Source organism: Octopus bimaculoides, chromosome 3 (genome assembly GCF_001194135.2).
Source record: "Octopus bimaculoides isolate UCB-OBI-ISO-001 chromosome 3, ASM119413v2, whole genome shotgun sequence".
Lineage (NCBI taxonomy): Eukaryota > Metazoa > Mollusca > Cephalopoda > Octopoda > Octopodidae > Octopus > Octopus bimaculoides.
This window is the reverse complement of record NC_068983.1, coordinates 167,842,211-167,855,066: the sequence shown is the minus strand read 5'-3', so window position 1 is coordinate 167,855,066 and position 12,856 is coordinate 167,842,211. Positions and strand designations below refer to the sequence as shown.

Sequence of the window (12,856 nt, the reverse complement as noted above, 5' to 3'; positions counted from 1 at the left end):
CTGCACCTGTTCCATCCCCAATTTACATATACACACATCATCATTTAACGTCTGCTTTCCATGCTGGCATGGGTTGGACTGTTTGCCTGAGGACTGGTGAACCAGAAGGCTGCACCAGGCTCCAATCTGATCTGGCAAAGTTTCTACAGTTGGATGCCCTTTCTAACGCCAACCACTCCGAGAGTGTAGTGAATGCTTTTACATGCCACTGGCACGAGAGCCAGTCAGGCAGTACTGGCATTGACCACGCTCAAATGGTGTTTTTTTGCGTGCCACCAGCACAGGAACCAATCAGGCGGCACTGGCAACAATCATGCTCAAATGGTGCTTTTTACGTGCCACTGGCATGGGTGCCAATCGGGCAGTACTGTCATCGGCACACAATTTCAATAAAATCTTTGAAAACCAAACAAGACAGCTCAGCTAAATCTGAAGTTTAGCTTCATTTCTATTTTAATGACTAAATTTGTGAAAACTCCTGAAGCTAAATGACTTCAACATAAGTGACTAGATTTAATCATGAAATCATTTTAATTTGTATGTCTGCTTTAAAACCCGCAGTTAAACAATTATTATTATTATTATTGTTTCTGAAAAGTGGTGATTGTTTCCAGATTTTCTCTTCAATAAAAGACCTTGTCTGGTTTATAGGTTTCCATGTGGGAAATGGTTGGGTCGTGTAGATGATGGCAGCACCGAACGTCTACTTGTTGGAGAATTAGTGCACAGCACCACAGAAAATGAAGGTAGAAAAGGTTTCTTTTTGTCTCTAACTCAATTTTGAAAATTTTGAATTTCTATTTTCCTCTCCTTTATCCTTTTGTTTTCTCCTGACGTTTTCACTTTTGTGTTTCAGCAGATATGGGATCTTTATCAAGGACACCCCCTCGATGCATGTCACCAGCTCCCACAGGTTCACCTCGACACAAATTATTAGAGCACAGTGAGTTTGTTTTTCTACTCAAACATTCCGAAAAGATTTGCTGAACCTTAAACCGTGTGTGAAATTAATGATGAACAAAGTTTAAAAAAACGGCTGACAAGGATTGCGTCTGTTGATTCTGAATCAATCTCTGTCCCTTTAAAGTTCAATATTAGCTTTTTTTTAATGCTACCCACATAAAATATGTTAACTAGAAATAATTATGCAATGAGGAAAAAATAAAGTAAATTAATGTCTAATATAAGTTTTTGTTTCTGCTTGTTGTGACCCCATCAATGAAACATAACTTTCATTATACACGCTTCGATTACAATCTTGGTTCCATCACTTATTGTAATTTGTCAAACATTGTGTCTACTTTAGTTATACTAAAAAATATGTTACTTAAATGATCTGTTAGACACAACGCTTGTAAGTAAATCTGTTTAAAACCTTGAAATCCAAAATAGCAATTCTGCTATTCAAAAGTATTCCAAAATTTAAAACCCAACACCTTCAACCATTTCAATAAATCCTTCAAAATGTCTTACCATTCCTTCAGCAGTGTTTTCTTTTTCCCTCCCAGGTCTAACCATTCCAGAGATCCAAGAGATGTTAGGTCATGCAGTGAACAACATAGTCAAACATTATCATAAACCGGAGAAAGAGGTACCTACTCTTGTTTCCTACCTGAATTATTATAATAATAGTATTTTTTGATTTTGGCACAAGGCCAGCAATTTTAGTGGAATGGGACAAGTCACATTGACCCCATTTCTTGACTGCTGTTCTATTTTATCAACCCTGAAAAAAAAATGAAAGACAAACTTGAATGCTGGAAGAATTTGATCTCAGAATGTAAAGAGCCAGGAGAAATGACGCTAAGCACTGTCCAATGTTCTAATGATTCTGCCAGCTATACAGGGCCCAGATGGGGACAGAAAGTAGACATCATCATCATCATCATCATCATCATCATCATTTTACTGCTCACATTTCCATGGATCAGACAGAGTTTGTTGAGACAGACGTTCTACATCCAGATTCCCTTCCTGTCACCATCACACATTTCCAAGTAAGATATTTCCCCGTGGCCAGACATATTTTTCATGAAGACTGCAAACAACATTGCTTGTATAATGGTGATGCTTGTTTACAACCATCCCATGGTATCAAGACAAAGGTACACACATACACACACACACACATGATGGGCTTCTTTCAATTCCCTTCTACAAAATCCATTCACAAGACTTTGGTTGGCCTCAACTTATAGCAGAAGACATGTCAAGATGCTGTGCAGTGGGACTGAATCAAAATCCTCATAGTTGGGAAGCAAACCTCTTAACCACATGGCCATACTTACTCCTCATCTTCTGAAAGGAAACAAAAAGATGCTCTTTTATAGAAACGGAACATTTTTGCACCAGTGATATGTTATAAATTTTACTCTATACAACATTCTGCCATAGCTTTTTCTACCATGCCAAAACTGACCTCCTCACCTGTGCCGGTGCCACATAAAAAGCACTCCATCCACTCTGTTGGGTGGTTGGTGTAAGGAAGGGCATCCAACTATAAAAACCCTGCCAAAACACACAAAGTAGTCTGGAGTAGTCTTCTATTTGGCTGACTCCTGTCAAACCGTCCAACCCATGCCAGCAGGAAAAATGGACATTAAATGATGATGCTGATGATGTTTATGTTACAAAAATGTTATAAATCTAGAATGTAAATGTATATATTTACAATGTTCAAATCTATTTGACTGTATTGTAACATCAATAACATTTTAAACATTGGTTTTTTTTTCTAGCGTGGTAACATTACATATTTACTGTGTGGTGAAAATGGATTAGTACAATGCATTGAATGTGTCTTCAAATGTGGCTTCAAATCTGCACGTCTTTTTAGACATAAATTCTTTGCATGGGATTATCTAGGTAAGAACCACATTTACAAATTCTGTAATTTCTAATTATATCTTCTTTATAGCCTACAATTATCAGCTTGTCGTAATTACTAATTGTATCTTGTACATTTTACAACCATCTGCTTGTTAGAGTTGTTCATTATTTCTTTCATATTTGACCACCTTTCTACCTCATTCTTCTTATTTCGTAGAATTACCCTTTTGAATCAATCAGTGCATTTTAGCAGATGCTCTTTCATTTGACTATATTCATGGAAGACTCAAAAAGTTAGCTACATGGTTTTATGTGTCACTAAACTGGCAGAAACCTCATTATTTTCAGCCGTGAATGCAAAATTACATGACTTTCCTCTTTTGTGTCTTTCAGGGTTAGGGTCAAATGAAATTACATCTGCTAAAACATGCTTGCAAGTTTAAAGGGTTAAAAAAAGAAAAATACGTGCTAATCAAACAGACTTCTATATCCTTGTTTATTTCATTTCCATATTTTGCAAGTCCATGGATGTTTCCATAGACTTCTGGCTCTTTTTTTAATTGGTTGGATTGATACAGACAGTTGACGTCTCTGTAAGAAGATGGGGTGTGCGGTGCAGATCAGGGAAGAAAGAAGATGTGGTGATGATATGCAAGTAGTTCGTTGTGAGGAAGAGATGTTATTGTGATAGTGTTAGAAAAAGTAGATAGAAGAGACACAGCACTCCTGTACCGGAGGCTGGAGTGTGTTAGTGTTTTGTCTGGTTAGTCAGATGTGGTATAGGATCTTTTATATGTGACAGCAGCATCATTCCGGATGTAGGAGCAGATGTTGGTGACTCTACAAGACTCAATTGAGACTCGTAATGGATGTTGAAGTATTTCTGGCTCTGAAGCAGGAGCTTAGTTTTTGGGACACTTAACATAGCTCTGTAATGTGAGATTTACCAACAGATAATTGTTATGAAACCTATGGCAAGTCTCTAACTATTTAAATGGATTTTCTTTAAAGCTGAGAATGTGAATGAAGGAAGACCTGACAGAGTTCTTTGAATAAACACTTTGATATTGTCCATCAAAGATTATGATTAATGCAGGAAGAGAATCTGTAAGAACTGGAATAAATTGAGTATCACTCATTAGTCATGAAAAGTGATTTGCAGAAAATTTGGCACTAGTTGGAGTCATCTCTCATGAGAACTAAACTTATTGACATTTACAAACTGTCTTGGCTCAAATGATTGCTGAAGCAGCTGTTTAATGCACAGAGATATTATCCACTGGGTGGTACATGATGGTTGCCTGCTTTTGGTACAGAAAAGTCAATATCTAGAGTGGGTCCTCAAACTTTTTCTTGCATAGCCATTTGTCACATCTGGTAGTGTTAGAGTACTCCTTGTGAAGAATATATTGTCAGGCGGTTGGGTACCATAAAACAGACAATCTATAATTTATTATATTTGGAAGTCAACATTTTTAAACACCATATTTGACAATATTTTATTTTTGTATTTTTGCCCTGATCTGAAGGTTCCCTAGTGATCACTTCAGAATTCCAGTGTTTTTACACATCCCCTCCAATAGACCCTTTAATTTCTCGAAGCATCCCCTAACTTGAGAACTCTCCAGTATTTGGATGAAATGCCAGAGACATAAGAGTAATACATCATAAGATAATAGAAGTTTAAGGTACAATGGAGATACTAAGCTTATTGCAGACCTGTTGAACTAAAATCATTTTGGCAAAGCATTAAAAACAAAGAGATTTGGTTATTTGACTGGCAACTACAGCTGTTGCTGCTTAGAAAGAGAGAGATTGAGATGACCGAGTGGATGAATATTCTGTTTAAAGGGAGAGAACCGCTTCTAGGTTTATATTTTAGGGGCTTTTTTTTTTTTTTTTTTGTTCTTCCTTATGTTGAGATGTTTTTATCTCTCTGAGTGAAAGATCATATAATGTTTCCATATTTAGATAATTTTGCTTTAAATATAACCGCTTTTTATTAACTGGCCAATTGAATTAAAAGCAGAGAGGTTGTAGCATTTCATTACCTTCATTTGATGTTTGTCTTTGGATGCTGCATGGATTGGACAGTTTGATACGACCAAGCTACAGGACTGTGGTTTGGTGAGGTTTCTACAACTGGATCCTCTCCCTAACATCAACCACTTAAGGGTGTTCCAGGGGCTGTTCTTGTGACACTGGTAGCAGTGGGATTGCCAAGTATGTTTCAAGACAAAGGAAAAGAAACCTCAACTAAGTGGTGGGGTGATATTTAAGAGAGGGGGAAGGTGACTTAATGCCAGGCGTTGAAAGGCTTTTTAAGTATGATAGAAGAATAAGCACAGGTGTTTTGCTATAGAGGAGAGACATGGCTACCCTATATTTATATAAGGGTGAGAGCAGTTGGAGAGAGATAAAGATGACAGTAATGGTATACCAGAGTAAATACAAGAAGGTAGATATGAGGGCAAAGCAGAGGGTCATAAGGGTGTGAGAGAGGATTAGGGATGAGGCCAGAGGAGAATATAGTGAGGGATGAGCGAGGGTGGAAGTGTGGTTGAAGGGAAACCCCAGTCTGGAAGTGAGAAAGTGAGACAAATAGAAGTGGTTCACAAAGGAGGTGGTGATGGGTGACAGCAGAGGAAAGGAAGAACAGCAGAGGAAAGGAAGAACAGCAGAAGTATCATAAAACCTGTTGAGAGATGAGAAATTCTTTTCTTGTAATCCTATACCAAATGGTGAAGTTTTGGTTTGTTTATTTTCACAGAAAGAGTGAAATGTTGCTTTGAAACATTTCTTGACTGTCCTGAGAGTTTACCACCGGCCGCTACGACTGAGCAAGCCAGAGCTGGTTACTTAAATTTTTGTAAACTAATTAAACAAATTAATGATACATCATCAGAATCCATCGGCAAGGATGGGCGTTTCCAATTGTTTATCTGCTTTGGAATCAGGTAAGATGTCTTGTTTTGTTTTTGAGATTTTTTTTGTCTTCTTCCTTTGGATTTTATTGGAGTTTAACTTTGTTTGTTCTATCAATTAACATTGTAGATAAACATTTGTGATTTGGGTTCATAGCTCTTGGCTGCACCTTTTGCAGAGTCTGCAAACATTTGGACCAGCTGTTCAATGTACAAATTATTTTAGACTTACTATTGTGAAAATGTATAGAAAATACACTTCATCATAATCATTTAAGATCTGTTTTCCATGCCGGCATGGGTTGGCCACGCAGAGAGCTGTCCAAACTCCAATTGTCCATGGTTTCTATGGCTCAATGCCCTTCCTAACACCAACCACTTTAACGTGCAGGGTGCTTTTAATGTGGCACCAGCACAGGCATGGGTGCATTTCACATGGCACCAACATGCATGTATTCTACATAGCACTGGAACCTGCAAAGGAAATGCTTGTATCTATGGATGGCCACAATTTTACTTGGCTTGATTTGTCATCTCAACACATCCAATTAATATATGTTGAAGCTGAAATCACATGAATGAAAAATAAACTTCTTAATCACATAGCTTTGCCTGTACTTTTGCCATGTAACCACATCACTATCACCACCACTATATATCTTCCTAGCTCCACCCAATCAATCCCACTCTCTCTTCTAAATTGTGAGGAGCTATGTAGCTCCTCTACAGTAAGAAACCTGCTTTGCTTTGGCCCCTTTTCTCATACTTAACCCCCACCTCATTACCTAGCGTTAAGCTTCACCCCTCTGGATTCATAGTCTTGAAACCTGCATGACAGCTTCACTGGTGCTAAAGTGGTTTGGTATATAGGAAAGGCATCCAGTCATAGAAACCATGCCAAAGCAGTCTTTGGACCTATTGCATCCTGTCAAACCGTCCAGCTCATCATGCCAGCATGAAACATGGACATCTAAATTATGATTAGAGATACATCCTTTTTTTTTTTTTTTTTCTGAATATGTTATATTTCAGGATGGTTTTTCTTTTTTGCCAAACACATACTACACTCTCTGAGTGGCTGGCGTTAGGAAGGGCATCCAGCTGTAGAAACTCTGCCAAATTAGATTGGAGCCTGGTGTTGCCATCCGGTTTCACCAGTCCTCAGTCAAATCGTCCAACCCATGCTAGCATGGAAAGCGGACGTTAAACGATGATGATGATGATCATCATCATCATCATTCTTCACTTTTATTATTGTTCTTATTTTATGTCCTTTGTTTGGAAATCTTTTGTCGCACATCCTATGACCTCTTCAGTAAAGAGGTTCAGCAAAGAGGTCATTGGGTGTGTGACAAAAGAGTTCCAGACAAGGGACATAAAATAAGAACAATAATAGATCTGAAGAATGAATTTGTGTTTACTTGGAGGGGGGGGGGGAATGACATCCCAAAATATAAGGATATCTGTTTCAACACATGATTTCACATCAGGAATCTTGCAAAATGTAAATTTATTTAAATCCCTTACTTGAAAAACTTGTAAGGGTTGGGTGATAGGAAGAGCATCCAACCATAAACATCCTGTCTGTCATGCGAGCACGAAATAAAAAGGCATTAAAACAGACATTTCTTTTTTATTTTCTCATTGAGTTTGGAGAAGTGTCCCATTGATGGTCGTTTCTATTGTTATTCAAGAAAGGGGGGGGGGGTCTTTAATTTCATATTGATTCTTTGTTTTTTTTTTTCTAAGCAATCAATATAAATTAACGAAAATATTTTAAATCATCATTGTCTTTTAGTCGTTACATGGAGTCATTTATTCACACTTCCTCACCATTAAAGTATTTCATCTTTTGAAGCCTGATTTGTGAATAATCATTGAGTGCAACAGTTTTTGTAGTTGAGTGGCTTTTGTAAGGTTACTGTTTTATTAGCCCATGGCTTAGGAGGGAACAAACAATGGGTTTGCAGAAAACTATTGCTTTTGAAATAGTAATACAATTATATTTTACATTGATTTTTTTTTAAACTATGCTATCTTATTGTAAATGAGTAAATTAAATGATGAGCCATTCCTAATGTTAGCACATCAACAACACCATTCATGACAATTCAGTGCAAAGACCATTCTCTTGGATCATCTTCTCAGGACATCATTAGATGCACCAGCCCCCTCATGAATATCTAAAGACGTCTGCTTCATTGCTGACACTGCTGGCTGTGGCACATACTATGCTCCATGGCACCTTACCATAAACTTCCATTAACATGGATATGACCTTTGTATTAGTCCTCGGTACAACACCGAGACTCTCTTCCACTTTGAAGTTGTCTATCTAAATGATAGCAAAATCCATTTCATAAAATGTGCTCAAGCCCTTTCTCTGATAAAATCTGCTCCATAGGGATCATTTTATATTAGTAAATGTTTGTAACCAACTGGAATCCTAAAAAGGGAAAAATACCATCCTAAGTTTGCAAAATAACAGTAATGAAATGGTGTAACTCGTATAAATAGAAAAACTGGTTTGGGGATTAACAATTGTAAACGCTATCACTTATTCAATGATTGTCAGCACTCTAAAACATTATCACTTATTCACAGAGTTGAAGAAATTTTGAAAATAAAATAAATGAAATAGAATTTCATAGACATATAAGCACTGAATGGGGTCATGGCCTAATGTATATAAATCATTGGAAGCTATGATGCTGTGCATTTTGTGTCAGAGACAATTTCTTGATGGACATGTTGTGTTAAAAATGCAGTAGTATATATTGGAAGAGAAATACCATCCCAGCTGTAACTCACAACAATGCTAAGCATTCATCTCTTCTGATATATAAGAAACGGTGATTCATTGCTATTGCAGAAAGCTTGCTGAGCTGGGGTGGGGGGGAACAAAAAAAAAACTGTTTGCATTCTCCCCCTGGCAAGCTTTCCACAAGATCAGTGAATGTATCATTCACTGTTGACTATTTTAGAGGGGTCAGATATCATCTAAGTATGTGACAAATAAGTATTATTGACAATGCCCAAGAAGGCCAAAATGTGTCTGATGTTGTTGCTGGGATGATAGTTTCCTTGCTCTGATATTTTGTGTTTTTAACACATGTTTATGAAGAAATCTCTTTTTTTTTTAGACAAAAATCACTTCATGCCTTTCAATAGTGTATATTATACATGAGGTGTATATACACGAGGTGTATATACATGAGTTGTATACTGATGGCCATTTTAATTTCATGTCTCAATTGCATAAATGAAGTAAATAAGATCAATTTTTCTTTTTTAATATCTCCTTTCTATTGTCTTTTGCAGAGACAGTCTGCTACAACAGTGGCTTCCATTAATGGCCAACACAACAGTGACAACACAAATGTATGAAGAAAACTCTTTCCTAAGAAATGTAACAGCTATGAGCTTTCTGGTGCATATTCTGGATACTTTAGTTGACTATAATGTCTGTTTAGAATCTTCAGTAACTCGTGGTTTAGACATTTGATCAAATTAAGACCAGTGAGTGGACATGAAGAAAACCTAATCAACAACAAAAAAAAAAAAAAGCTACAAACAAGTTGCTTGGTCAATTTTTTTATCTTTTAAACTCAGAGTTTAAAAAGAGATTCTCTTACCGTCACACCAGGCACTACTGATATTTTGAGGGCATTTTTTCCCTTCTATTTTTAATCTTTCTTAAATTCAGTTATACGTAGAATTGATAATGTCTGGCCACTATTACACACTTAGTCTTCCGATCTCAATTATTCTTCTTTAATATCAGTTTGTCTGTGATGAAAGCATTACAAAGAATTGACTGCAATGTCTTTGACATGTTGGACATTGTGAAGCAACAGTTGCTTCACAACATGGACCTGTGCAACCTTGCAAAGAAAACAAAAAAAACGCTGATCGACATTGATCACTTCTTTCATTTTGCTGGTTCAAAACTGGGTCAGCAATAAACCTGTTACCGTTTCCGTAAAATGAAGAAAATGGTTTCTATAACAGATTATTTTTTTAACAGTATACTCTGTTTAGAGCGCTGAAGACTTTGACTCGTGTTTTCAGACAGAGGGTTGAAGTGAAAAGAGTTGATGTGTAAAAGGATTTGTTGATCTCAGGATTTGAGTGTAGATATTGTCCTTTAAATCACAGTTTCAATAAGTGCTGATTTGGTTTCTGCATATTTTTTCTCCAGCTCCCCCCCCCCCATTTTAAAAAACATTATTACAATAATGAAATGTAACTGTATTAGATTATTCAAAAATCCACAAATGAGTTTTAAGTCCACATCTTCAGCACAATCCATTGCAATTTCTTCTTTCACCCATTCTCGAGTTTCTTCTGTTAAAAAAAATATCCTTCCTTATCTTAGAGTTGACTAAATTTAAAAGAAAAAAATGTTGTGTATTTTTTTCCCCAGAAATATTCCCTTCGTGCCACTTGTTTACATAATTAGCAGAATGTATTAATTATTGCAATGTCATTCTGAAAGTAATGTTTAATTTATTGGAGCCTAGTTGTTGTAAGTGTAGCTACAACTCCAGAACTAATTATTATTTTTTTCGTCTTCTGTATGGAATTCTTAATTGACAAAGATTATTGCTGTTGCTAGTTATTTCAGCCTCATTCTGCTGACTTTCATTTTGTTTGTCTTAAAAGGCATCGACTGGTGATGCCAGGCCGGTCAAGATGTTTGTCTTAAAAGGCATTGACTGGTGATGCCAGGCCGGTCAAGATGTTTATCTTAAAAGGCATCGACTGGTGATGCCAGGCCGGTCAAGATGTTTGTCTTAAAAGGCATCGACTGGTGATGCCAGGCCGGTCAAGATGTTTGTCTTAAAAGGCATCGACTGGTGATGCCAGGCAGGTCAAGATGTTTGTAGTGGTCAGCTGGGTTATAAAAGATTGCTTGGCTGCAACATAAATTGTTAGTAGTACATTCGATGGTAATACAGATGTAAGAAACCTTTTGGTTATGATTTTAGTGATGAAGACCATCAGATCTTTATATTTCAAGTACACATAACTCACCTGTTCAGTATTTTCAGTCACGAAATGGTTAGGGTTAGGGTTATCATAATCCTTTGCCACTCCTCCCCCTCTACACCAATTAACAAAAAAATTAACTCTGTAAGATTATATTCAAAATTATAATCTGTTGACACTGTGATATACCTCTAGTCTGGCTCGTTCCTTTTACACGATAAAGTGTGTAACGTAGTTCCTGGCAGCCTGATGCTACACTGTCTAGATGACACTGAAACAAATCTTAGTTCAAGCATTTGTGTGAATGTATAGAGCTGGGAGGGGGTAGAGAGTTTTGCAATTGGGGGACAAAGATTTGGGCTTTTTGTGATTCCCCCACCTTTATCTGCCACACTTTTTTTTTTTTTGACCCCACACATTTGTTTTTGAAAAAAAAAGCATGTAAATTTTTTCTTGTCTGTCATCTTACACCCACCAACACCCTGCCTGTGAAATCTTTTCAAATGCTGGGTTATTTTCATTATTTTAACCCTCTTTCCTACACATTTCAACACTCATACATACACCATTTGAAATGATAGGAAAGAAAGCAAATCAAAATTTTCCTCCGTGTGTTATTCTCTGCTGAAAATTAAATGTACATAACTGATGTTTGTTATAAATAAACTTAGAATCCTCATGTTTTAACCACCTACAAGTCTACAGAGCATTTCAACCAATACCATGAAAATAAAGTTGTCTAATAGATATTTTTGTTTCTGCTATATTATTATTATTATTCATTGTTCTACAATATAATAGCTTTGTACTTTACTATTTCAGGAGAGTTTTCTTGTTAAAAAAACTTCTGAGAGTAAATCATCATCATTGTTTAACATCTGCTTTCCATGCTGGCATGGGTTGGATTTTTTGACTGAGAACTAGCAGGCTGCACCAAGCTCCAGTTTGATTTGGCAAGCTTTCTACAGCTGGATGTCCTTCCTAACACCAACTACTCTGAGAGTTTAGTGGCTGCTTTCTACATTCCACCAGCACAGGAGCCAGTCATCTCACTTGCACACCACATCTGATGTTTCTTACGTCTAATTTTTGTCTCCAAATGCTTACACTCTGTCATATATGCACACATCCAGCGAAGCATCATTTCATTCAAGTCCTCAGCAGTCACAGCCCATGTCTCACTGCCGTGCAGCATGGCTGTTTGCACACATGCATCAAACAGTCTACCTTTCACTCTGAGCGAGAAACTCTTTGTTACCAGCAGGAGCTCTCTGAACTTTGCCCAGCCTATTCTTATTCTAGCAACTACGCTCTCACAGCATCCACCTCCGCTACTGACTTAGTCACCTCTCAACTATTAGTTTTCCCTCCAGGTATGTGATGGATTTTGTTTTCTGTACATTTTTGATGTTGATTGCATCTTTCACACACAAAAACTATTTTCCCAGTTAACCTTCCTCTCATACTGCTGCACCTCTTATGTGTCCATGGCTTACACCATGTACATCTTATGGAGTTTCTACATATCGAGCAGGGCCACCTACTTGAAGGGATTTGTCTGCCTTCCTACTTACTATGATTTTTACTCGATTGACTCTAAGGCCCTTCAATTCTAGACCTTGCTTCCACACCTGAAACCTAGTTCTAGTAGTGATTCAGCTATAAGAACAAGGTCATCAGCATAGGCTGCCCCCTGGGAGCTCCTCTGTTGATGAACAAGAATGGGCTAAGGACTGATCCTTGGTGAACCCCTACTTCTACCTGGAATTCTTCACTATACTCGCTGTCAACCCTCACCTTACTGACAGCATCCCTGTATGTGGCTTGTACAGCTCTCACCAACCACTCATCTATCCCTACTTTCTGCACTGACCACCTGATAAGGGATCGGAGAATCCTATCAAAGGCTTTCTCCATGTCAACGAAAGCCAAGTACAGAGGTTTATCTTTGGAATTTCTCCTGCAGCTGTCTTACCAGAAATATAGCATCAGTAATACTTCTCTCTGACACAAACCCAAACTGCATCTCATCTAAACTGACCCTCTCCCTAATTGGTCAGGCTATGACTCTCTCCCATAACTTTCATCACCTGATCCAACAACTTGATGCC

The 12,856-nt window shown here is 37.4% G+C and overlaps 1 protein-coding gene across 6 annotated transcripts in view; it reads left to right on the top strand.

Moving 5' to 3' along the window:
- Window positions 1-11,492, top strand: part of LOC106883526 (DENN domain-containing protein 5B) — a 189,698-nt gene extending 178,206 nt beyond the window's left edge. For 5 of the 6 annotated variants that reach the window (XM_052966691.1, XM_052966693.1, XM_052966692.1 and 2 more), the window contains 6 exons: window positions 652-746; window positions 857-943; window positions 1,509-1,591; window positions 2,739-2,865; window positions 5,600-5,786; window positions 9,075-11,492. In XM_052966691.1, the coding sequence (XP_052822651.1) occupies window positions 652-746; window positions 857-943; window positions 1,509-1,591; window positions 2,739-2,865; window positions 5,600-5,786; window positions 9,075-9,258 (763 nt within the window). In that variant the 3' untranslated portion in view covers window positions 9,259-11,492. The remainder of the gene's footprint in view (window positions 1-651; window positions 747-856; window positions 944-1,508; window positions 1,592-2,738; window positions 2,866-5,599; window positions 5,787-9,074) is intronic. The other variant, XM_052966690.1, reaches the window with a different exon arrangement.
- The last annotated feature ends 1,364 nt before the right edge of the window (window positions 11,493-12,856 follow it).